At 34.1% G+C, this 26,686-nt stretch overlaps 1 protein-coding gene across 1 annotated transcript in view; it reads left to right on the top strand.

Moving 5' to 3' along the window:
- CCDC73 (coiled-coil domain containing 73) overlaps nt 1–26,686 on the top strand; it is a 79,936-nt gene that overhangs the window by 24,255 nt on the left and 28,995 nt on the right. Inside the window, exons 6-8 of the mRNA XM_054585959.1 lie at nt 10,262–10,300; nt 16,923–17,058; nt 17,308–17,387. Of these exons, the coding sequence (XP_054441934.1) occupies nt 10,262–10,300; nt 16,923–17,058; nt 17,308–17,387 (255 nt within the window). The remainder of the gene's footprint in view (nt 1–10,261; nt 10,301–16,922; nt 17,059–17,307; nt 17,388–26,686) is intronic.

Here is a 26,686-nt window from a genome sequence, read left to right on the forward strand (position 1 = left end):
TATTTTCTGTAAATACAAAGATGAAAAAAACATGTTTGCCTTTAAGTTGTTCACAGTCTCATAGAAAATACAGAGGTGTACAACTAATGATTGTTCACTTAATATATATCTATTGAAGGTCTACTGTGTGCCAACCACTCTTCTAAACACTGGGGATACAGCAATGAATAAAAAGGACAAAAATCTCTACCCTTGTGGAGCTTACATTCCGTAGGGAAAACATTAAGCACTAAAATGAGATTAAAAAGTAAAATAAGGATTGTTAGGGGGAAGATACTCACATGAGTTCCAAGTATCATCCTATGGATAACTTTAACTACAGAGAGCAAAATATATTTTTACAATGGAAGGATTACCTAAACAGGTAATTCATACCGTCATGTGGACTTGGTTAAGCAGATGATAAACTTTCTTTCTTTAGTCTGATTAAGGTGGTACAAAGTTCCTATTTCTTCACATCTTCACAAACAACTTACCTGTCTTTTTTATCACAGCCATTCTAGTAGGTGTGAGGTGAAACCTCATTGTGGGCTTGATTTACATTTCCCTGATGATGATTGATGTCTAGCACATTTTCATATATGTTGGACATCTGTGTGTCTTCTTTTGAGAAAAGTCTATTCAGGTCCTCAGCCCACTTTTGATGGCTTTGTTGTTTTTTTGTGGATTTTGTTTTTGCTATTAAATATATGAATTTCGTATATATTTTGGATATTAACCCCTAATCAGATATATGGTTTGCAGATGTTTCTTTCATTCTGTAGATTGTCTTTTCACTCTGTTGATTATTTCCTTTGTTGTGCAGAAGCTTTTTAGTTTTATATAATTCCCTTTGCCTGTTTTTGCTTTTGTTGCCTGTGCTTTTGGTGTTATAGCCAAAAAAATAAAAATAAAAATAAATCATTGCCTAGACTAATGTCAGAAAGCTCTTTTCCCACTTTTTTCCTGGTATTTTTACTGTTTCAGGTTATATGTTTAAGTCTTTAATCCATTTAAGTTGATTTTTGTGATGATGTAAGATTTTGTGTATGGTGTGAGGTAATGGTCCAATTTCACTCTTCTGAATGTGGCTGTCCAACACCATTTATTGAAGACTGCTCTTCCCTAATTATCTATTCTTGGCACTGTTGTTGAAGGTCACTTGGCCATAGATTTATTTCTAGGTTCTCTATCCTGTTTCATTGGTCAATATGTATATTTTTTATGCCAGTATCATCCTGTTTTGATTACTACAGTTTTGAAATATATTTTGAAATCAAGTATGATGTCTCCCGTTTTATTAATCTTGCTCAATTGCTTTGGCTATTCAGGGTTTTTTTGTGATTATTCAGGGTTTTAGAGATTAACATTGTGATTTTGATAGGGATTGCATTGGATCTGCATATTACTTTGAGTAATGTGGATATTTTTTAACTATTCTTGCATCCATGAACACAGGATGTTTTTATATTGATCTGTCTTTTCAAATTTCCTTCATCAATGTTTTATAATAGTCACCGTACAGTTCTTTTACTACATTGGTTAAATTTATTTTTAAATATGTTCTTTTTATTGCTATTTTGAATTCCATTGTTTCTTTAAAAAAATTTTTCCTTTTTTTTTTTTTGTATATAGAATCACTTGTCTAAAGATACTTTTTAAATTTCCCCCTTTTGATATAACTATTATTCAGGAATGTGTCATTTACTTTCTGTGTATTTGTGAATTTTGTTACTGCTTTCTTACTGTTACTGATTTTCTTTTATTGTTACTGGTTGCTAGTTTTATTCTACTGTGGTAAGGAAAGATACTTGGAATAATTCAGTCTTCATGAATTTGTTAAGACTGTTTTTGAGATCTAACATTTGATATATCCTGGAGAATATTACATGTGCTCGTGAGGATAAAGTATATTGTTTTACTGTTGTGTAGTAAGTTCTCTATATGCCTGTTGGGTCCATTTGATTTATAATAATGTTGAAGTCAGGTGTTTCTTTATTGATTTTATGCCTAGATAGTCTGTCTATTACTGAAAATGAGGTATTGACGTGTTCTGTTACTATTGTATTTCTGTCAGTATATCCTTTCTGATCTGTTGATTTTTGCTCTATACAGGAGCAAGCACAAATAATGCTCCCTTTTTATTACAAAATCATAAGCATGTAATTCTGTAACATAACAACGTCACACTCAAGCACATCATAGGACATTTTAGGTGAAATGTTCAAAATAAAACTGTAAATTATTACACTGATATTATTACCCTACCAACCACACTCAAGCAGGTGTTACTTCTGCCAGACCCTGTATATTTGGGTGCTCTGTTGGGTACATATATACTTATAAGTATTATAATATCTTTCTGTTTAATTGACTTTTCAGCTTTATGTAATGACCTGTCTTTAGAGACAGTTTTTGACTTAAAGTCTCTCTTGTCTGTTGCCATGGCTGGTGTGGCTCAGTTGGTTGGAGCATCGTCCCATCACCAAGAAGTCACAGATTTGATTCCCAGTCAGGGCACGTACCCAGGTCATGGGTTTGATACCTGTCTGGCTGTGTACGAGAAAGAAACCAATCATTCTTTCTTTCATCACATCAATGTTTCTCTCTCTCTCTCTTCCCCCACCCGTGCTTCCTCTCTCTCTAAAGGCATGAAAAAAATGTCCTTGAGTGAGGATAAAAAAATTCTCTTTTGTTTAAGTATAGCTACCCCAAGTTTCTATTGGTTATTATTTGACATATCCTTTTCATCCTTTTACTTTAAGCCTATACATGTACTTAAATCTGAAGTGGGTCTCTTATAGATAGTATGTCACTGGATCTTGTTTTTTTCTTTTTATTCCATTTGGCCACTATGTGTCTTTTGATTGAAGTGTTTAATACATTTAAAGTAATTAGTGACGTGTGGAGTTATTCTTTTCATTTTATTCATTGTTTTCTGTCTGTTTTGCAGTTGCTTTATACATCTCTTCCCCTCTTTTGTCTTCTTTTTGTTATTTTTTTGTAATGATTTTCTGATTTTTTCCTCTATTTTTGAATATGTTATAGGTTTTTATCTTCATGGTTATCTCTTGCATAAAATATCTTGTAGTTACAGCTGTCTATTTGAAGTTGTTACTAACTTAACCTCAGTTGTACACAAAAGTGGTATAGTTTTACTTACCACCACTTTGTGTTCTTGTAGTCAGTTTGCTTCTTTTTATATTGTGTATTCATTAATAAATTTTCATCATTTAACTTTTATATTAGGGTTAAAGTAATTTATTTTTTCATTTAATTTATTTTCTTTATTTTTTCAAATACATTTGTCTCTGCCCTCTCCCCACCACCTCCCTCCGCCAAATCCTTCCCCTTTGGTTTTGTCCATGACACCTTGCTACAAGTTCCCCAACCCTCCCATTCTCTTCCATTTCCCCCGTCCCCCTCCCCCCGTCCCTCTTGTCTCTGTTGGTTTCTTTTCCTTTCAGTGTTGCGGGTCTTATTTTCCTTGCATCTTTGTAGTGTTGGTTAGGTTCCGCTTATAGGTGAGATCATATGGTATTTGTCTTTCACCCCCTGGCTCATTTCGCTTAGCATAATGCTCTCTAGTTCCATCCATGCTGTCGTGAAGTTTAGTAGTTCTTTCTTTCTTTCCGCTGTGTAGTATTCCATTGTGTAAGTATTTATGCACTACCATTATTGTCTTACATTTTTATGTATTTTACCTTTACCAGTGAGAATTATGCTTTCATGTGCTTTTGCATTGCAGTTTGGCATGCTTTCATTTCAATTTTAAGAACTTTCTTAAGTATTTTTTATAAGGCAAGTCAGGTGGTGACTGAATCCCTAAGTTTTTGTTTGTCTGGGAAAGACTATCACTGCTTCAGGTTTTAAATGGTAGTTTTGCTGGATATAGTATTTCTGGTTGGGAGTGTTTTCTTTAAGTACTTTGAATATATCATCCCACTCTTTCCTGGCCGACAAAGTTTCTGCTGAGAAATCCACAGATAATCTTACGGGGGTTCCCTTACATGTGTCATGTTGCTTTTCTCTTGCTATTGTCAGAATTCTCTGTCCTTGAGTTTTAACAATTTGATTATAATGTGTCTTAGTATAGTCTTGTTTTGACTCACTGTTTGGGGTCCTCTGAATCTCATGAATCTGGATGTGTATTTTCTTCCCAAGATTTGGGAAGTTCTTAGTCATTAAGTTCTTTAGCTTTTTGCTTCTTTCTCTTAATTTTTTTTAGTGATCTCCATAAATCTCATAGGCTTTCTTAACCTTCTTTCATTCTTTTTTCTTCTCTGACTGGATAATTTCAAGTGATTTGTCTTCAGATTTATTGTTTATTTCTTATATTTGATGGAATGCCCTCTTGTAGCTCTCTGTTACATTTTAATTACATTCATTGTAGTCTTCAACTCTCAATAATGTCTTTTAGTTTTTTTATGATTTCCATTTCTTCATGCCATTTTATTCATGTATTGTTTTCCTGATTTCTTTGAGTTTTCTGTGTTCTCTTGTAGCTTGCTGCTTCTTTAAAACAGTTATTTTGAATTCTTTGCCTGGTAGTTCACAGATCTCCTTTTGTGGGGGCGGGGGGAGGGTGCAGTAACTGAAAATTTATGATGTTGCTTTTCAGTGTTATGTTTTCTTGGTTTTTTCCCATGTTCCTTGTAGCCTTGTGTTGGTGCTTGTGCTTTTGAAGAATCAGTGATCTCTTCCAGAGTTTTCTGACTAGATCTGGTGGGTCTAGACCTTCATCTACTAGTGGGTGTGAGGGTGCTGGCTGAGTGGGATGTGTTTCAACCCCACGTGTGGTTCTGGGTCTATCAGCTCTGGCTCAGTGCAGGAAGCAGTGGTGCCCCTGGCTCCAAGCAGGGGCATAGTGACATGGGCTTTAGGCATCTCTGTCACCTGGGGCCAGTGTAGTCCTTTTTCTCAACATTCTGCTGGTATCCTAGGTAATGGTGAGTTCTGGTGGGGTCCTCAGTGGCGAAGACTGTTGATGTCTTTCTGTTCTTTTTTTCCCCTACTGGGCAGAGTTGTGGTGAGGTAATTCCTTTTGGTGCTGAACTGTCTGAGCCTATAAGATGGAATGACATGGGTAGAATGCTTTTCTTAAAATATTTTATTTTATTTTAGAAAGAGGGGAAGGAAGGGAGAAAGAGAGGGAGAGAAACATCAATATGAGAGAGAAACATCCATTAGTTGCATCTTGTTTGTGCCCCAACCAGGGACCAAACCTGCAACCCAGGCATGTGCCCTGACCAGGAATCAAACCAGTGACTTTCCGTTTTGTGGTACAAAGCCCAAGCAACTGAGCCACACCAGTCAGGGTGCTTCCTATACTTTATTTGGCCATTCTTATTTTTTGTGCTCTACTGGGTTGCTGTGGCTTCTTAATTATACTCCAGAGCTCTTCTAGAGCTATAGTTTCATTTGTAGGTAGTTGTTAAAGTGTGAGAGTGTGTGTGTGTGTGTGTGTGTGTGTGTGTGTGTGTCTGTCTGTGAGAGAGAGAGAGAGGGAGTGTGAGCACAAGAGAGCTGGGACCTCCTAGTCTGCCATCTTGCTGTCACTACCATGAATTCTTTTTTAAAATTTGTTTTCTTGTTTTAATTGATTCTAGAGCTCTTTGTGCGAATTGCTCAGTGGTAAGAGTAGTCTGGTGCAGTGTGCTTGTTGGCTGCTGCGCTACCTGCTTCCTAAGGAGAAGATAGTGGCGGGCCCCGGCGCCATGGGCATCCTTGCACAGCTGCCTGCTGGCCCTGATTCTCGCGGGTGGGTCTGCAGCGCGACAAGGGGCTTTAAGATGTAGACCAGCGTGTTATTCCTGAATAAAGCATGAGCTGTGGAAGGCTAGCCAGGAGCAGTGCCCCTTCCCATATTCACCACTAAACCTGGTGACTGAAAGCCTAAGATTGCTCCTGTTGGAAAAGTGCTGGTGAGATGGCTGGGATGACTCGGTAATGGTTCCTGCCACTTCAGGCTGTGTATGACAAGAAGAGCCACGGTCCTTCTCTTGGGCCACTATGGATTTTGCTGACATAGTATGTCCTCTATCTGATGTTGGGCAGATTCTAGGAATTTCCTGCCTTAGCCAGTATGATAGCTGTCAACTTACTGGAGAAAACAGCTGCCTTGAAATTTGGGGGAGCTTAAATATGATTTGTCTTTCGTTTCAATTTTGTCTCAAATAAGTACTTGGTTTTATTAAAAGGATCCCAATAAAATGTATTAAAGGAAAAAAAATGATTCTAGAGAGAGGGGAAGGAAAGGGGAGAGGGAGAGAATTATCGATGTGAAAGAGAAACATCAGTCGGTGGCCTCTTGTACACATCCTGACTAGAGACTGAACCTGCAACCCATACATGTGCCCTGACTGAAAATCAAACCAGTGACCTTTGGCTTGTGGGATGATGCCCAACCCACTGAGCAACAGCAGTCAGTGTGCTCCCATGAAGGAATATAAAGAATATTTCTCAAAAATAAGCCCTAGCTGTCTGTATTCTGAGCTTCAAATAGTTTTTTCAGTTTGTCATTTTGTGTTTTGATTGTTTTAGATTTTTGTTTAATTTTTGCTATGGATTATTTATTTTTTCAATTGCTTTTAGAGTTTTTCATGATTAGAAAGGCTTTCACTACTGCAGAGTTATAATGGGATTTGCCCATTTTCTTTTATTACTTCTTATGTACTAAAATTTTACATTACATCTTTGATGATTTGAAGTTTATTTTTGTAACAGAATATGAGATATGGATCTAAGTCTGTATTTTGCTAGATTGTTATCTGGTTGTCTTAACATTGTTTAGATTCTCCTCATTTGAGATGTTGGGCAGTTTTTATTTTGGATTTCTTTGTTACTTTAATGTAACAAAGTGAATAAAAGTCAAGTATAACAAAATGTCAATGAGTTCCAAGAAGAATGTTTTCAATAAAAATAAGGTAATGTATTTCATGCCTCAGATTGGATGAATAAGAAGCTGGAAGATATTAGTGACATAATAAAAAAATCTTTGTACCTTGTTTCAACAACAAAAAGTAGAAAGTGATGGAAAGAGTCCAGGGAAAACAGGTGATTATATAATTAAGGCATAAAGTAAACTAAAATTTGGGATGGTTTTGAGCAGTTGATGGAGTACAAGACGAGAGAAGGCATTTAGGTCCTTAACCCTAGTAAAATCATCTTTCATGTAGCATGTTGGATCCATAGAGAAGGAAATGTAGTATTAGCATCTTGTTGGGTTCTTCATTAAGCAATATTTATATTAATTGTAATAATATAAATACTGTTGGCTTGCATTTTTTATAATTAACCTAAAAATAAAGCATGGAAGACTTAATTATGGCTACAGAACAAAACTTAAATGTTACTAGCTTTGTTGATGAACAAGTCAAGCTATGGTAAGATTAAGTTGAAACTGATATACAGAAATAAGCTTCAAGGTGGATGGAACAAGAAACAGAGGTTTCAGTTTCCTATTTAAAGTTTACATAATTGTTTAATGATTCTTATCATACCTCAGATAAGCAGTTTAAAATGATCGCACAAGGCCAACTTTTTTTTCTTATGATTTATAGAAATTATGTTCTGGCCGGTGTGGCTCAGTGGATTGAGAGCCAGCCTGTGAACTGAAAGGTCACTGGTTTGAGTCTCAGTCAGGGTACATGCCTGGGTTGTGGCCCAGGTGTTTCTATCCCTCTCTTTCTCCTTCGCTTCTCCTCTAAATAAATAAATAAATAAATAAATAAATAAATAAATAAAATCTTTAAAACAAACAAAAAAAAGAAATTAAAAATTGTTATTGTGTCCTGACTGGTAGGGCTGTTGTTTGAAGCATCATCCTGTAAACTGAAAAGTCACAGGTTCAATTCCCAGTCAGGGCACATGCCTGGTTTTTGAGTTCAGTCTCCAGTCAGGCCATGTACAAGAGGCAACCAATCAGGATCTCTCACATCAATGTTTGTCTCCCACTCTTTTCACCCTCCCTTCTACACTCTCTAATAAATAAATAAATAAATAAATAAATAAAAATTTTAAAGAGATAAAAAATAAATAAGATTTTGGGCCAGTCAAGGTGACATGTAAAATTAACCATCATGGTAGTCAATAATAAATTCGGGATTAGAGTGAAAATCTGAATTTTTTCTTTTTAAAAAATTCTTTTTTTAGATGACCTCTACCCTTTTACTTTTCTTTTGTCTTTATGCCTTAATAAAATACTCTGATCTCACCCACTCCCATGCCCTTTTAAATGGAATTTTCATGCAGAGGGCTTCCAAAGCTAGCTCCAAAGCCAGCCTGGATTGACTATTGGATATCCAAAAGACATTGCTAAGATGACATGCTCAAGATCAAGTTCCTAAACCCTTCTTCTCCTAAAAACTAACTTCTTTGTTTTTCATCATTAATTACAACTCCCTTTTTTCTGATGCACGTTTTTCCGGCTTCCTTCTCATAGTATATCCAGAATCTGAGCACTGTCACTGTACCTATTACTAACATCCTAGTTTTCTTTCGTCATCCTCTTTAATGGGGATTATTTCAGTAATTTATAGTAGTTTCCCTCCTTCTACCTCTGTTCCCCTTTAGCATTAAGATAAAAGAGTGATCCTTTAAAAGGGTAAATCGGGCTTACCACTCTTTAGTGGCTTCCTTTCTTACTCAGGGTAAAAACCTAAATCTGTATCATGCATTACAAGATCACAATGATACGGCTCTCCCACTGCCCGCTACCTCTACTCTTTGAACTTATCTTTTGCTCTTCTCCACCTTGCTTACTCCTTTACAGCCAAACTGGCTTCCTTGCTGTTGTTTGAAAACACCAGACATTTCCCTTCCTTACAGTCTTTGCACTTGCTGGAATACTCTTCCTTCTCTTAAGTCTGTGCTCAAAAGTTGCCCTCTCAGAAAGGACTTTCTCAGCCACCCTATGTAATTCCTTCTATTTTTCTTTAGCACTTATCAATATCTTACAGACAATGTATTTTATTTATATTGCTTGTTATCTACCTTCCCCAGAATTTAAGATGGGCAAATACTTTTGGTCCAATATTGTAACCCCAATGTTTATATCAGTGCTTTTCTTACAGTAAGCATTCAGTATTTGTTAAAGAAATCAATCACATGTAATCCATTTCACCAAAATGAAATAGTTATCAGCTTGTTCAAAGTGTGCTACAAATGTGAAGTGATTATTGTGTTTTTGCTTAAAATTTAACAAATACAAGCAGGATTCAAGAAAATGTGTACTAATACATGGCTGGTTGGGATTAACGTGGTTAACTACTCAGGAGGACTATGTAAAATTGTTAAAAGTCTGTAAAAATGAACAAAACTTGGGAATTCTCCTCCTTGGAATTGATCCAGCTAAAATGAATAATTCAGAGTTCTTGGTAGAAGCATATTTATTTCAGAATAGTTTTATAAAACTGGGTAGACATACAAAAATGAGTATGATTTGGTAGACTATGGTATGCATAGTGGAATACTACGTAGCCATTAAAAAGTTACATTGTAAAGGGAAAGTGGTGGGGGGAAGGCAGAGACAAATGTATTTGAAAAAATTAGATTAATTTAAAAAAGTTACATTGTAGGCTAATTTGTCATAGAAAGGTGTTTGTTATATTTTAGGTAAATAGGGTAAACCATAGTACATATATTATTATTCCTCTCCCCCACTGCTTCTCTTTTAAATTATAAATGCATAGAAAAATACCTGTTGGAACCAAAATATTAATGATTGCTATTTCTGGGTTGCGAGATGATCTGTTTAAAACAACTTTATTCCCTGTGCTTTTTTTCCCTATTCCTAATCTGTTTTTATCACATTTTCTTCAGCAAAGTGCTAAGAATAAGTATCAAACTTGTCTAGACTGCTCTTGCTATCCTTCTTGCTTTATTTTCCTTCTTGGTAGTTGTCACTCTCTAACTTCTGTACTTTTATTTTATTGTCTGTCTACCACTATTGCCACTGGACATAAAGCTTTTTAGGGAGAGGAACTTTGTTTCATTCACTGCTCCCAAGACAAAGAAGTTCGTATCCCAGGATCCTAGGAAAGTGGCTGGCATATATAGTTGGTGCTCCATAAATATGTGCTGAATAAATAAGTGAATGTATTGTTTTTGTTATAAGGAAGAAAGTTATGGTAAGTAACATTTTGAAAAAAAGTCACTAGAAATAAATAGTGCATGGAAGATAAATGCCACTTTTTATAGAATGCAACTTTATTATCAGGAGGAATTTGTAACTAAATAATTAAAGAATCCTAATGAGATTTTTTTCTCATTTTTTATAAAGGTTTCTAAATATTCTTTACAGAAGAAAGTGAGTGAAATGGTAAGGAAATTACAAAATATACACCCACTCCCAGACTAAATTACAATTTCAAATATATCTTAAATTATTTTATAAATTTATTTCCAGATTATATAATGTTAACTTATTATAAAATAAATTTAACAGTTTCCATATTATTGGTAGAGGTTTTATATTAAAATAAACAAAGAAATAAGAACAACAAAACCTCTTAATGATATCTTTTCTAGCTGTTTGTGCAAACATGGAGTTATTAATTATAGCCTGAAAAAATAATATGAAGTAGCATTTGAATACTTTGAGCACTTGGGGTATAGTACCCATCCTTTGTCATTCAACAAGTGTTTATTTGTATATTCCTCTTTTACAGTATATTAAAAGTTAGTATTTGCATTTTTACAGCATAACATTTTATGGATTATTTACTTTGATAATCTCTTTTTATCCCTTTTTGATTCAGAAGGATTTATTTTTGTATTTTTTGAGTAAGCAAAATTCTCCCATATCCACTTAAATCTTCAGAGGGCTTCTTGGGTGGGTTTACCCTTTTTTAATAATCCTTTTTGGGAGCAGACTGTAAGGCAAGTAAAATTAGTTTTTGAGTCAATCTTATATATTATATACATGAGAAGTAAGAAATGAGAGACTATCCTTCAGGCATTAAATACAAAAACATAAATTTTTTTTGAAATTATTTTGGTGTGTTAAAAAATAAAAGAGCCATAGAAAGATTGCTAAGCTTGATTGAGTAAAAGATGTGAAAATTCTGTCACTGTTCAACTGGAAAGAATAAAGATAATATCGTCAGACTGTTTTAAGCTATGATTTTAATTAAAAAGCTGAAAAACTAGATTCCAGTTTAGCTTTAAGTACCATGACATTTGTACTGAAAGTCATCTTCAACGCTACAGTGGTTTTACACAAAATATAGTGAAATTGAATAATGTGCCCTCTGACCTGGGAGATAAGGCTACAAGTTAAAGATCAAAAGCAACATAAAATGTGTTTTATTTATTCCACTTTAAAATTTCATCAGATATTTATAATCTTAAAAAAAACCCTGGAAACATGCAGTATACTCATGGTAGTTTTTGGTCACTTCTGAGCATTTTGGTAATATGAATTATAGCCTCTTAAGAACCTACTAAAATTATATTTGAATTATACTAATAATATTTTTACTGACAGTTCAATCTCTTATATACTGAGAGGTACATTTATTATGTCCACTCTGCCAGAATATTGTATGTTTTTAGATAATTGATCTTAAAGTTAAAAATAATCCTTTTTCTGAAGATTCTTACACTCTTCTTTTTGCATTATTTTCATATATTTCAGGTCTTTATTCAGAGTGCTGGACAGTATTCAGTAATTCAGTTAATCTTATTTAAATCAGTACATTATTTGCTACATTATTTGGCTCTATGAGCAAGTCAGGAAGCAAGATGGTCACTGTTTCAAGGCAGGACCTTGGGGAGTAATTGATGAGGTTAAATGTGCTGAAAGAAATAATTTTAAAAATACTTTTAAGAAACTTTTGAAGAAGCTAATGACCTTCTTTTGGTGAGCTCTTCACTACTAGCAGGTTTCTGTCTTTTGTGAATTCAGTAAACTTGTTTTTGTGTAGAAGTGGTGATAGGTCTCTAAATTAACACAACTATGAATGGAGAGATTCATCTATCTGTAAAGTATCCAAACTTTCCCTTGAACAAGTGATCACATTGATTATTACCAATAAAAAGAATGCAACAAAACATGATAAAAACATACCAGAGAACATCAAAGAAACTGTCATTGTGATTTGGTCATTGATGAAAATCTTTTCTGTGTGTTCCTGTGATTTACTCTATTAGGTGACCATGTTGTGTAACCGAATAGCTAATCCAGCTTAATGGATGAAGTAGAAACTTATTCAGCTAATTATATTTTATTTGTATATCCTTTTCCTCTAAAGAAAAGACTTAAAAGAAATTTTTTTTCTTTTTTTCCTTTTTATTGAATTTATTGATGTGACACTGGTTAACAAAATTACACAGGCTTCAGGTGTACAACCCTACCTCATATCATCTGTACACTGTATTGTGTGTTCAGCTGACCAAGTCGATCTGTGCTCATCACCATTTATCCCCCACATACCCTTCTCCACCTCCCTCCATCCCTTCCCCCGACAATCACCACACTGCTGTCCTTGTCCATGAGTTTTTCTTCTGTTTTTCTTTTTTGCTCAATCCCTCCACCCTCCTCTACCCTTCCCGCCCCTCAACAGCTATCAGCTTGCTCTCTATGCATCTGTTTCTATTTTGCTTGTTAGTTCAGTTTGTTCATTAGATTCCACATATGAGTGAAATAAAATGTTACTTGTCTTTCACTCGCTGGCTTATTTCACTTAGCATAATGTTCTCCAGGCCCATCCATGGTGTCACAAAGGGTAAGGTTTCCTTCCTTTTTATGGTGGAGTAATGTTCCATTGTGTAAATGTACCATAACTTTTTTAATCCACTCATCTCCTGATGGATACCTGGGCCACTTCCAGATCTTGGCTACTGTAAATAATGCTGCAATGAACATATGGGTGCATATATTCTTTTGAATTAGTGTTTCAGGTTTCTTTGGATAAATTCCTGGAAGTGAATTGCTGGTTCATAGGGCAGTTTCATTTTTAATTTTTTGAGGTAACTCCACACTGCTTTCCACAGTGGCTGTGCCAGTCTGCATTCCCACCAGCAGTGCACCAGGGTTCCCTTTTCTCCCCAGGCTTGACAACACTGGCTTGTTAATTTATTGATGATAGCCATTCTGACAGGTGTGAGGTGAGAGCTCATTGTGGTTTTAATTTGCATTTTTCTCATGACATTGAGCATCTTTTCATATGCCTATTGGCCATTTGTATGTCCTCTTAGGAGAAGTATCTATTCAGGTCTTTTGCCCATTTTTTAATTGGATTGTTTGGGTTTTTTTGGTGTTGTTTTATAAGTTCTTTATAAATTTTGGATATTAACCCCTTATCAGATGTATCGATGAATATGTTCTCCCATTCAGTGGGTTGGTTGTCTTTTCTTTTTGTTCATGGTTTCCTTTGCTAATGCAAATACTTTTTAGTTTGATGTAAAACTTAGTTTTCTTTATTAAATTAAAACAAAGTTTCAATATTAAAGATTTTTATATGATTTTGAATGACAACATTTTTTTTCAGAGTAGAATATTTTTAGACTGAAGACTTGTCTGGAAATAATCTTCATGATTATACATATGTATATCTGTACACACGTACAAAGTATGTATAACTTTAGGTTTTTTAAGTAGTGTATATATTTGTGATTGAAAGGGTAAAAGTATCAAAAATGCCGTAAGTTTTTAAAAAGTCAGTTTTATAAGCCCACTGCTTTATTTTGGATTTAACTGAAGAAAATGAAGGTAAGTTGCAAAATTAGAAGTGAAGAATATATAAATTTTATTTTTGTTTTTTTTCTTGAAAATTTACTTATAATGCATTAGTTGTTTTAAGGGAAATTAATTTTATTTCAAAAGGTTTTCAAATCAGTCTTCATAAGGAAATGAGAAGAGGGGGAAGTGAACAGCTATACCAATGTAGTTCTAAAAAGATGCATGTAGATATTAAATGATTCCTATTTTAAATACCCCAAGGCTTGTAAGTGATCTACACACATACACCCCTACTCACTAATTATATACACACTGTTTTGTCTTTCTCTAATTTTGATTTTAAGTTTGCTTGAAATGAGGCACAATGTATTTAGAAAGCAGTGAATCCTGGCATTATTTTCTTGTGGACAGATTTTTTGCATTTAGTAGTAAAATTGTGTACAAGAGTAAATAACTTGAACGAATTCACAGAGGTAAAAGAACAAAAGCCATATATACTTATTTCTTAGTCATCTCAGTAAAATAATCTTTACTTATTATGGTGTACTATTTTGATATTAAACTTTTAATAATGCCAATTTATTTGTATTTTAAAAATGTTCTTAGATTTCTCAGACAGGTGTTACCAATATACTTTTTGATGTTGTTTCCCAAATAGTTCAAACTGTGTGCTGACAGTCATGCAGTTAATGGCAAACTTGACAGCTGGCCTTTTCATCTTATTGTCAGGGCAGCCAACAAGATGCATACATGAACAGTCCCATATAAACCTGCATGGCTAATAAGCTGTAGGTGCTTATGTGATTTCAAAGGCTTTATAGTTTTTATTATGGCCATTGAATAGACTGATGTGTCTGAAAATCAGAATTATGTCATGCAAACAATGAAACTGCATTTAAATTGAATTTAACTTGGGCCTCAAGCAAAGGATGTTGGAATAGAGTATATCACAAATTAATGTGTATAGAGTTCTATGTAGAGAATTCCTATGAAATCACTTGATTTTTGCTGCATTTTTAGTTATCAGGATTGTTAACGTTTGCAGGCATTGGGCAGCCTACTTGATCCACCACTTTTAAACTGAAAGTTAAGGAAGCCTGTATTAATATGTAGGAGACAGTGTTCTCAAAGAGGCTATATAAAAATCGATTTGAATTGAAAATTTAAAAAATTCCTTGAATTGAAAAAAATGTCTTTAGACCAGTTCCTAGTGAAATTGTATGAGGTTTCTACACATCTGCTGAAATAGTGAATATAACTCTCTGGAGCAGAGAATTAAGTGGTATTTTAGAGGAATGAAATGTAGTTCATTATTGTTCATTGTTTAGTTATTCATAATAGTGACTACTCAGGTAGGCTTGTAACTGCTCAGGGGGGAAGACACATATCAACTTGTTTGCTTTTATAACTGTTACACCATAATTTCAAATGATTAAGTAGAGAATTTGAAGAGCCCATAGATATGCATGAGAAACTTTCAGTGATCTATCATAATCATTACCAATGATATTATTGTTTAAAAGTATCTTTGAAAAAATTAAAATTATCAGATTTGCCAAAATAATATAGTCAGATACAACTTAAATCTTTATTAGTATTAGAGAGGGCCATTCTAATTTCAAATAAAAATTAAAACTATGAAGGTACTTTTATCAGTTAAGGAATAATAATACCATTGTGTATACTTATTATGTGATAGGCTCTGTTCTTAATGCTTTGTATGTATGTATTCATTTTATCCTCACAACAACACTATGAAGGAGATACTATCATAGTCTTTGTTTTAAAGACAAGATATATGACTTTTTCCTCAGGTCACACAGCAACTAAATTACAGATGTAGAACTTAAACCTATGTGCACTATCTTTTGACTGTTCTGTACTGCCTGCACTTTGGTTTTTAGCTGTATGAAGTAGCTCTGGTTAACTTGTGCAAATGGAGATTTAGTGGAGGCCCTCGCAATAAATCAGAGAGTGAAGAATAGGTTTGAGAATGAACAGGGACCAGAATGATTCCAAACTTTGTGAAGCAGGATGTAGGAACCCAGGACAGAGGTCTGACATCAGTCTGGATAGGATCGATCATCACTGAACTTCTTCAGTGTTATGCTCTTTTTTGCTCAAGATTTAAATTCCCAAAAGGTAGAAATCAGTTGGTTTATTTTGGGTAATACGCCCTTCACTTGACTAGGGAAGAATAGGATCCCTGAATTTTAGTCCTACTAGATTGTAATGAGGAAAAAATATTTCAAGTAAATACTTGAAGTTGTGGTACTGTTAGGTAAGGGAGACAGATGGCCAGGCAAATCTAACAAATTGCCATTGTTGGAACGCTATGGGACAGCAAGAATTCTTTCAGAAAACAATTACTGAGTGCCGGTCGACAGACCTTAGACTGTTCTACATCACTGCTCATCATAGAAGCTGAAGCATGTGTCAAAAATGAATGAAAGTTGTGAAACCAATCAATGATTCTGCTAATGCCAAGTCAAGATCAAGACCTTAAAAATGTTATTGATTCTATTAAGATAATATCTCTTTTTAAAATTTAAAGTCATGTTTCTAAGTATGGTTAAAAAAAACAGGCTCCTTTAGCTGAAAGCAGTAAAGGCCCATATTTTATGTGGAGTCCAATTTTTACCAATTACCTCTCTTAGCTTAGACTTTTTACTATACTATATCGCCTCCATGTCACTTACAGATATTGTCCTCATTGTTCCATTTTTTAAAATACATTGAGAAGGTGGTATATTCATTAAAATTAATCTCAGAAAAATTACCTGAATTTTGATAATGCATGTCATACTTAGGCCAGCAAATTTAAAGAAAAAAATTATTTCCTAAATTACCAAAAGTATTGCTTTAACATTCTCCTCACATTGCTCATGTTAGACTGGACTAGTTAACTTCTCAATAAATAAAACAATCAGTTGATTTTTGAAAAAGAAACTGTAAACAAGGGAAATATAATCGTGACTATTTTGTTATAGGAAAAAATGTGCTTTAATTTTACATAAATTTAGGAGTATCTCCTAACTTTTCCTCCATATGGTATACTCAGTACTTTCTCACGACATGTTTATGTTAATAACAAGTTAATAAATATAATAGCTTTTTATATGTTTAATATGTATATGTGCACATAAGTATATGTGTGTGTGTTATGTGAGCCAATAAATTCTCATTTTTATTTAAGGCAGTTTGGATAGGGCCAGTGTAATTTTCTTATATTTGCAACTATAACATTTAAAACAAATAGGAACAAAAAGTCCAGTTACATCTTCTGGCTAAAGAAGATCATCAGAAGCAATTGAATGAAATTGAGAAATACTATGCTACAGTAACAGGCCAGTTTGGATTGGTAAAGGAGAATCATAAGAAGTTAGAACAAAATGGTAGGTGCAGTCTCCTTTAAACTTACTTATATATTTAATAGGAAATGTTTGAATGATCTTAATATTTATAATGAATAAATTGAAGTTAATGAGACTAGTAGTAGTAAATGGAAGTTTAGTGAATTTTATTTAAAATCAGTAATAATTATATACATTGCATTGAGGCTGTTTTTCTTGTCCATGTTGGTGATACTTTCCTTAAAGAGTAAATTGAATATAATATTATCCTAAATGTCTTTCATGTTTCAGTACAGGAAGCAATACAGATAAACAAAAGACTTTCAGCTCTAAATAAAAAACAAGAATCTGAAATAAGCAGTTTAAAAAAGGTATGATTGATACAGTATTATACTATTAAATAGTCTAAAATAATTCATTTTTATGAAATATTACTAAAAAAAATTGGGTAGATTTTTGTTATAAATATAAATAAAATGTTTTAAATATAGATCCATAAACTTTTGTTATAATTCCAGTAAATGTAATGAATGAATTTGTTCTAATCTATTCAAAATATTGTTTGAGTTGTCATCATTGGCATGTATTTTTCTGGTGACATCAGTAGCCTATAAGCATTCATTATATGTCAATCTTATTAGATTCATTCATTCAGTCAGTCAGTTTAATATTTGAGGGACTCTGTGTGCCAAATATTGTGTGACACTGAGGATACAGGTATGAAGAAAATAAAACATGTCCCTGCTTTTTTGAAGTTTCTAGTCTAGCGTAGGAATTAGATGTAAAAAGTCAAATAGATTAAATAATTAAAAACTATTATAAGTTATGTGAAGAAAGAGGAAAGGATGTAATGACATTATAACAGGTGGCATTATTACATGGGAGGTAAAGGAGTGGAGAAGGGAAGAAAATAATGTTTTAGGCAGGGGAAATAGCACATGCAAAAGCTGTGACACAGGAAAGAGCTTAGTATAGTATGTGAGGAACTCCACACAAGTGGAGTTATGTCTGGAGCACCACAAGTGAAGGAGTGCATTGGACATTTATTGGCTGCTTACTGAGCATCAGTATCCCCTTTCTCCTTCTCAAACTCATCCAGGTTTTCGTTTTGATGCCTCAAGTTTAGAGATGAGCCCTAAATTGGCAGAAGGCCATAAACATATTTCCTTCCTTTGACCACAGTCATTGGTTCAGAAGTGGACAAATGGTCTTAGATAGTGGTTATAAACCAGGAAGGATGTAACCCCACTGTGGCTCTCAGTCATCCTACAACCATAAGGAACCTAAAAGGACTTGACAATGTGAATGCTAGATTGGTGTGATATAAAGAACCCTGTTCTTTGATGACATTTTTGAGTCCTTGGATTGACTGACCTTACCCTTTTCCTACCTCTAGACTTTTCAGTTATGTGAACCAATAAATCTTCAGTTTTATTTAAGCCAGTTTGGATAGGGTCAGTGTTGTTTTCCTATATTTGCAACTACAAGTATCCCCACCGATATAATGGGAAAGTGGTATGAGAGAAGGAAGTAGGCAAGGCCTTGTTCTTTCTACAGAGAATGACCTCTTGTTTTCTCTCCCCAACTCCCTTCACTGCTCCATCTGAAATACCACTTGAACCACTTTTCTATTTCGAGAGAATTAAGTAGCTGTTCTTATTGACACTCAATGCTTTGAAACAATATTTACTGAGTATCATTTAAATGTTTATTTAAAAATTAGTTACCTTGTAGCTATTTAATTTATTGGTGTGAGAAGTATCTTCCATTTCTCTCTCCAGATCCAAACTTACCCATCTTTCTCTCCTTGTAAGGCTTACCTGAATAGATTGCATCAGTTCCCTCTCTCTTCAGGCTTTCTGTTGAGTTGTGCCAGGGCAAGAGATGGAAGGAAGGAGAGTGAATAAATACAGGGTGGGGCAAACTTAGGTTTACAGTGGTTTGTATGGAAAGTAATGCAATAAGTAATAAATAATATGAGAATAAACTCTGTTTCACGTACTCAAAACTGTAAGCCTTCTTTTGCCCAACCTGTATATTTATTCTCCCTGTCCCCTCCCTGCGACGTGAATTCAGGGTGGCCCTATCCTTCAGTACATCAGTGCTTCTCTCAAGTTGGCCTACTCTACGTGATGCTCTCTTTCTGGGTTTCAGTAACCTCTTGTCCTTTTGGGTCCAGGGATGGTGACAGCTCCATTGCAGCTAGTCCCTAGAACTTGCATCATTTCTTATGGTTTCCTTATATTGTATCCACACCTTTTTGCAAATAAGCGATCTTCAAATTATCCTAATTTATGTGTACCATCTGTTTCCTGTCTGGATTCTGAGTATACACTTGATTAGGGTATAACATTAGTAAGGCCAAAGATGGGGATTCAGTTTCCTTATAGGCCAATTGATTCAGTACAGAGAAATTATTTTATTTTATTTTATTTTTTTAATCATCCAAGAATATGCTTACTGATCTTAGCGAAGGAGAGAGAAACATTGATCAGTTGCCCTCTGTATGTGTCCCAACTAGGGATTGAACCTGCGGCATTTTGGTATGCAAGACAATGCTCCAACCAACTGAGCCACCTGGTTAGCGCAAGAGAAATTTCTTTTTTAGTCAAAGAGTATGCTACAAACCTCAACTAGCCATTTTTAAAATACATATTTTGGAGTCAAAAGATAAATGAATGTGAATGGTGTTCAGATACCTCATTAATTTGAGGAAAATTTAAATTTTGGGCCAATGTTTTCATCTTGATTCTAAAAGATTCTGTTTTTAAATGGAGAAGAAACCCACCCCAAGCATTTATAGCTTTATGCATTTATTGAATTTCACTATTTTTACTTATTTATTTAAAGTACTAAACTTTACTTCTTAGAGCAGTTTTAGCTTCACAGCAAAATTTAATGGGAAGTTTGGAGAGTTCCCATATACTTTCTGTCCTCACACATGTACAATCTCTCCCATTATCAACATCCCATATCAGAGTGGTGCATTGGTTACAGCTGATGAACCCACATTGACACATCATGATCGTCCATATTCCATAGTTTACATTAGGGTTCACTCTTGGTGCTACATTCTCTGGGTTTGAACAAATGTTTAATGACCTGTACCTACCATTATAGTATAATACAGAATAGTATTATACTCGCTGTCCTGAAAATCCTCTGTGCTCTGCTTTTTCATCCCTTCTTTCCCACTAACGCTTGGCAACCACTGATCTCTATTGTTTTCATTGTTTGCCTTTTCCAGAATGTCACATATTTGGAGCATACAGAATGTAGCCCTTCAGATTGTCTTTTTTATTTTTTACTTATTAATATGCATTTAAGCTTCTTCTGTGTTTTTTTTTTCATGGCTTGATAGCTCATTTCTTATTAGTACTAAATAATATTCCATTATCTGTATGTACCATAGTTTATTTATCCATCCACCTACTGAAGGCCTTCTTGGTTTCTTGCAAATTTTGTCAGTTATCAATAAAACTACTATAAATATCTATGCAGTTTTTGTGTGGATATAAGTTTTCAACTCTTTTGTATAAATACCAAGGAGTGTGATTGCTTGGAAATTATATGAGTATGCTTAGTTTTTGTAGACCTGCCAAACTGTCTTCCAAAGTGGCTCTACATTCTGCATTCCCACCAGCAGTGAATGAGAATTACTTTTGCTCCACTCCACATCTTTACCAGCAGTTGGCATTGTCAATATTTTGGATTTAGCCCATTCTAATGGGTGTTTGGTGGTATCTCTTTGTTGTTTTGATCAATTTGTAATTTCCTCATAACATACAATGTCATTTTTTCATATGCTTACTTGACATCTGTATATCTTTAGTGAGATGTCTGTTCAGGTCTTGTATCCATTTTTAATTGGGCTTTTCATTTTCTTTTCCTTGAGTTTTAGGAGTTGTATCTATAGTTTGGGTAACCATCCTTTATCAGATGTATGTTTTATAAATATTTTATCCCACTCTGGTTTTCTTCTCTTAACATTATCTTTTGCAGATCAGAAGTTTTTAATTTAGTGAAGTCTATCTTAGCAATTTTTTTGTGGATTGTGTCTTTGGCATTGTACCTAAAAAGTTATTGTCATATATAAAGTCATCTAGGTTTTCTCCTATGTTATCTATCTAGGAGTTTTATAGTTTTGTATTTTACATTTAGGTATATGATCCATTTGAATTTGTTTCTGTGAAGGGCATAAGACCATCTAGGTTCATTTTTTTTTTCTGCATGTGAATATACAGTTGTTTCATCACCATTTGTTAAAAGATTATCTTTGCTCCATTGTATTGTCTTTGCTCTTTTGTCAAAGATCAGTTGACTGTATTTATGTGGGTTTTTTTCTGGGCTTTCATTTCTGTTCCATTGATCTAATTGTCTTTTCTTTCACCAGTACCACACTATCTTTATAATTGTAGCTTTATAGTGAGTCTTGAAGTTGGGTAGTGTCAGTCTTCTTACACTGTTGAATTAGCTATTCTGGGTTTGCCTCCATATACACTTTAGAATGAGTTTGCTGATGCCCACAAATAATTTGCTAGGATTTTGATTGGGATTGTATTGAATTGATAGATTAAGTTGGGAAGAACTGACATCTTGAAAATATTTGGTCTTTCCATAAATGTTTTGTCCTTCTTTGGTATCTTTCATCAGAATTTTGTAGTTTTTCTCATGTAAATCTTGTAGTACTTTATTCCATTGGTATCTAAGTATTTCATTTTGTGGGTTGCTAATGTAAATGGTAATGTGTTGTTATTTTCAAATTTGTCCTGTCCATTGTTGGTATATAGAAAAGTATTAGGTAATAGAAAAATGTATGTATTGGTCTCTGCCCCCCCGCCCCCACCCGGTTCCTGGCACAGAGCTTTTAAAACCCTCGTAATTTTCTAAGTGATAAGAGCATTAGGAGCACCTAATTCTAATGAGGTGACTCTGGGTGGGCTTCTGGATGGGGGCTGGTCAATAAAAATACCAAACCATAATCAGAAGCTTGAAATTTTCAGTCCTGCTCCACTGCCCTATCCACTTTTCCAGAGAGGGGAGAGGGATTAGAAGTCAAGTTAACAACTGATCATGCCTATGTTAGGAAGCCTTCATAAAATCCCAAGAGTATGGGTTTTGGAGAGCTGCCAGGTTGGTGAACACATCCATGTACTGGGAAGGTGACACACCCAAACTCCATGGGGACAGAAGCTCCTGTGCTTGGGACCCTCCCAGAGCTAGCCTTGTGTATCTCTTCATCTGTATCCTTAATATATCCTTTAATAAACTCGTAAACCTAAGTATTTCCCTGAGTTTTGTGAGCCACTCTAATAAATTAATCAAACCCAAGGAGAGGGTCCTGGAAATTTCTATTCACAGCCGATCAGTCAGAAGCACTTGAACTTGTGATTGCCATCTGAACATTTCTTTTTGATCACATCCTACAATACTAAAGATAACTCTTTTAAATAAAGGAGGAATAGCTGTAATTTGAAAGATTTGTCTGTGGTCTCAAATCAGAGAACAGTTAGGATCACTTATTTTTACCAATATAAACTTGAAATGCTAAATAATGACTGAGTAGTTGTGAATACGCATGTTTTCGGTGATATCTTTTGATTCCTTTATTTGTTTAATATTTTTATCAGTAACTTAAATGATTAAATAATCATGCATTTTGCTGACTATAAGAAAATATTCAGTTTTTGCAATGTGAAAAGTTTATACCTCATAAATTTCTATACTAAATTATGTATTTTTTATTTTACTAAAGACAGATGTTTCATTGTAACATAATAGACTATTGTATTTCAAATGTATAGTTTAAGACTGACCTGTAGATGGAGATGAGGCTCATGTAAATCCATGGAGAGATACCCTTTGTGGATTTTTGAAAAAGGACGAAGAATGTCTTAACTTTTAAAAGTTCCAAATCCAAGTAGCTGGAAGGGTGAGAAAAAATGTGTATATATCTGACAGCCAGTTTTTAATATTTTAGACATTCTAGGTACAATAATTTTATATTTTGTATTTCTAAATGTAGAGTTGATTTTTAATGTTAGAAAACGTTCTTTTATTTTTTTCAGAAGCTAATTAAGTTTAGTAACATTGGTTATATCACTCATTTAAAACTTTTAATTATTAATTTCCCCAGAGATAATTTTTATTTTTCTTTTATACTATTTTATGATTTTGTACAGAGCAGTTATTGGTTTGTGATAAGATGGAATTCTGTTTTTTTGTGGAGCAAAGTTAAGCAGACCAAACTTAGTTGTTACATTAAACGAGGTATTACAGTTCTGAATGCTGGGTTCACTATTATGGCAATCATGAAGAATTCCCGATACTATCTGTGAGCAGCATTCATAAACTCTGCTATTTGTCTGAGTAAACGTCAGAGCACTCAAGGAGATAGTGATATTTAACAGACTACCCCATACCAGAAAAGGAGGGGTAAAGGAGAAAAGGGCACAATATTTATGACTCTAGGAACTATAAGTTGTAATTTAATAAGATCAAAGCATGTGCTGTTTATTTGCTGCACTAACAGCTCTGAATAAAATGGTTAGAAAACAGACAATACTAAAAGTTCAGGATATTTAAAAGCTATAAGGGCTATAAAATCTCAAGCATATTTTCAGCAGAGAATCATTTCATGGAGGACTCTGATTTTAATTTATTTTGCTCTTAGGATTAATTAATTAATATATAAGAGAAAAAGAATGACATAAAAAATCATTAGTTCTTACTTTTGTCAGTCTTATAGTGGGTTTTCAGCCTTACCTCCCCCTACCCCTTCCCTGTTGTTTCATAACAATTATTGTAATAGGAATTGATGCATTTCAGAGAATCTCCTATAAAACTTGGCTGATCACAAGATTTACATGTTTTTAGTAGTTGAAAAATGTAGTAAGACTTAGAATTTTGTAGTATTTTGTAACTTTGACAGAAGAAAAAACTTTCAGGAAACCTCTCCTCCTTTATTAGTTCAGAGAATTGTGAGCTACTTTATATGAACATAAGTTTTAGCCATATGCCTCAGCTTAATTATATTTTATTAATAGGACATTGTGTCTTAGGACTGGACCTAGAAAAGATCACTGGTATAAAACAAGCCATGTAATTACTTTCGAAGTTGTTTAAATGTTTAATTGCTTCATACAGGTGTATCTTTAGGAAAACCCCATGTAAAAAATTAAAAATAAAAAAAATTGGTGAAGGTTTTCTCTTAAAAGTTATAATTTTAGTGCACAAAGAACAGTTGGAAAACTAGTGTTTAGAAACATTGTTGTGTGAGGAAAGGTGTACATTACATTAAACCAAGTATTGCTGTCTTACTTAAAAAATAGAACCAAGTGAGCATAAAAATTTTTATTACTCAGAGGATGTTTGACTAAATAATGAATAACAGTATAAAACATCCTGCAAACTGAGTTGAGATCAAAACTTTGAGATCCCTTAACAGGTGTTTTTCCCTCGAATTAAACTCTTAAAATTTTCAGAAGTTAAACTTTTTATTGAAATTACTAGATTTATTTTTATATTCTTTCATATCCAGAGTCAATTTAACTATCCTATATTTTTTAATTTTTATTCAGGGTGAAAAAAATAAGACCCATACATTTTTTTTGTTTAATAAGTTTATTAAGTCAAAGATCACCTGGCTTATTAACTAGAGTAACATTTTATTATACTGTCTTATTTCTGTAATTGTTGTCTAGCATGTTCTTGGAACTGCACATATAATGCAGAATTAACCTATTTTAAGCTCACAAATTTAGGGCTCTTAATTACAACAGTTTATTACAACAAAAAGTATGTTTTTCTTTTAGAGTCAACATAATGCTAGTGACTCATCATTTACTTAGCTTTATTTTTCCATTATCAGCAAGAAAACTGCACTGGTTTGTTCACATTTAAACCAAAAACACCTATCTGTAACAAGGTGGTCCACAGGGCTGTGGTTGTTACTTTGAACAAAGTGAAGCCTGCTGGTTCAATCAGTGATGAAACCCCCTGGCACCGTTCTGTGTAATTCTGCAAATGAGCTATGGATAATTATGTCACTAACAGTCGTCTGTTGGCTGTGGTGACTGCTCTTATCAAGTATTTTTATTGCCATTGACTTTCTGCTGAATAAATGAATCTTTGGTTTTATCAAATGTTATCTTAGGTAAAAGATAAGTTACATTTTTTTTCATATTGTGCTCATCACCCTTGTCTTATGTCCATCATAATTTTTAGTTCCTCTACATCCCTGAATGTATTACAGTACTATAGTATAAGTATGAAACATGCTACCTTTCCTTGAGGAGCTTATAGTCCCTAGGAAAACTCTTATTGCTATCAACTATTAGAGAATCAATCTTAATTATTTAAATAAATAAAAGATGTTTATACCACCATTAAGAATTCAGACTTTTACAAGTATAGAAAATAATCATAGAATCCCTTGGAATCATCTTAGTAGTATTAATAGGTAACATTGTGGATGCTCAATAAATACTGTTGCATGGAGTGTTACATGATAGGCATTTTGTTTTTTAAAAAAATTATATACCAGCTACGGCCAGGTAGCTCAGTTGGTTGGAGTGTTGTCCCAGCACACCAAGATTATGGGTTTTGATCTCCAGTCAGGGCACATACAAGAAACAACCAATGAATGCATAAATGAGTGGTACAACAAATCAATGTTGTTTTTTTCTTTCTCTCTCAAATCAATAAATAAAAGAAAATTATATATTAATTTTACAGAACAGGAACTTGAGACAGAATGAAGTAAGTTACCTACGGTTACACAGAAGGAAAATAGAGCCAGGATTAGAACCCAGACAAATTTGACTCCAGAATTTGTGATCTTTACCATTCTACCAATAATTGTAGCAGTACAAGCAGTTTAGTCACATAAGTTTCTTCTCTCCTTCATTTCCCATTTGAAAGCATATATTTCTTAAAAGGAAAAATTGTTAAGTGTTTATATTCCGGAACTAAGAGCTCTTTGTATGCCTTGACTCTGAAAGTCTGTAGACTAGCACATCCCTACCTTGAAACTCATCATTAAATGCTGCTTCCTTTGGGCTCCATCATTCAGCCTCTTCTGTCTCCAACCAGAGAATTTTTTCCTATCTTATGTAATGTTACACTCCCAAATCTGTTTTCTTTACTTCTTGTCCTTCAGTTCCCACAACTTCACCCAATCCATCGGCCCATTCCTGCATGATAATTCTCATTTATTCTGCATATCTTAACTCATCACTTTACCTTTTTCTTTAAAACTAACCCTTTCAACTGTAGTCATCCTAAGGAGGTGCAGGGCCCAGGCCACACTGGTGTTGCTGTTCTCTTTTTCCCCTTTGTGTTCTCTTTCGCAATGAGTATCTGCCTTTCCTGTATGTATATGTGTAATACATATAAAATAAATACATAGAAGAGTACTCCAGAAAGTTCAACATGCTATAGAAATTTGTGGGATCATTGTTACTTGTAGGTGTATTTAGGTTAAAGTTGAGGCAGTTTTGAAGGATTCAGCTTTTCTGTAGGTGGCTTGCTTATTTGTAGAGGCTTTCAAGACAACTGAAACATAGCTTCATTGCTCTCTGAATTCCGTACTAGATAGGATAAGTCTGAAATTCCATCTGACTCATCAATTGTTCTTTCTCCCTTCATGCTTGAACTGTATTCTATTTTT

This window comes from Pteronotus mesoamericanus, unplaced genomic scaffold (assembly GCF_021234165.1).
Source record: "Pteronotus mesoamericanus isolate MK-2021 breed Mesoamerican mustached bat unplaced genomic scaffold, CSHL_Meso_final contig_90, whole genome shotgun sequence".
Taxonomy (NCBI): Eukaryota; Metazoa; Chordata; class Mammalia; order Chiroptera; family Mormoopidae; genus Pteronotus; species Pteronotus mesoamericanus.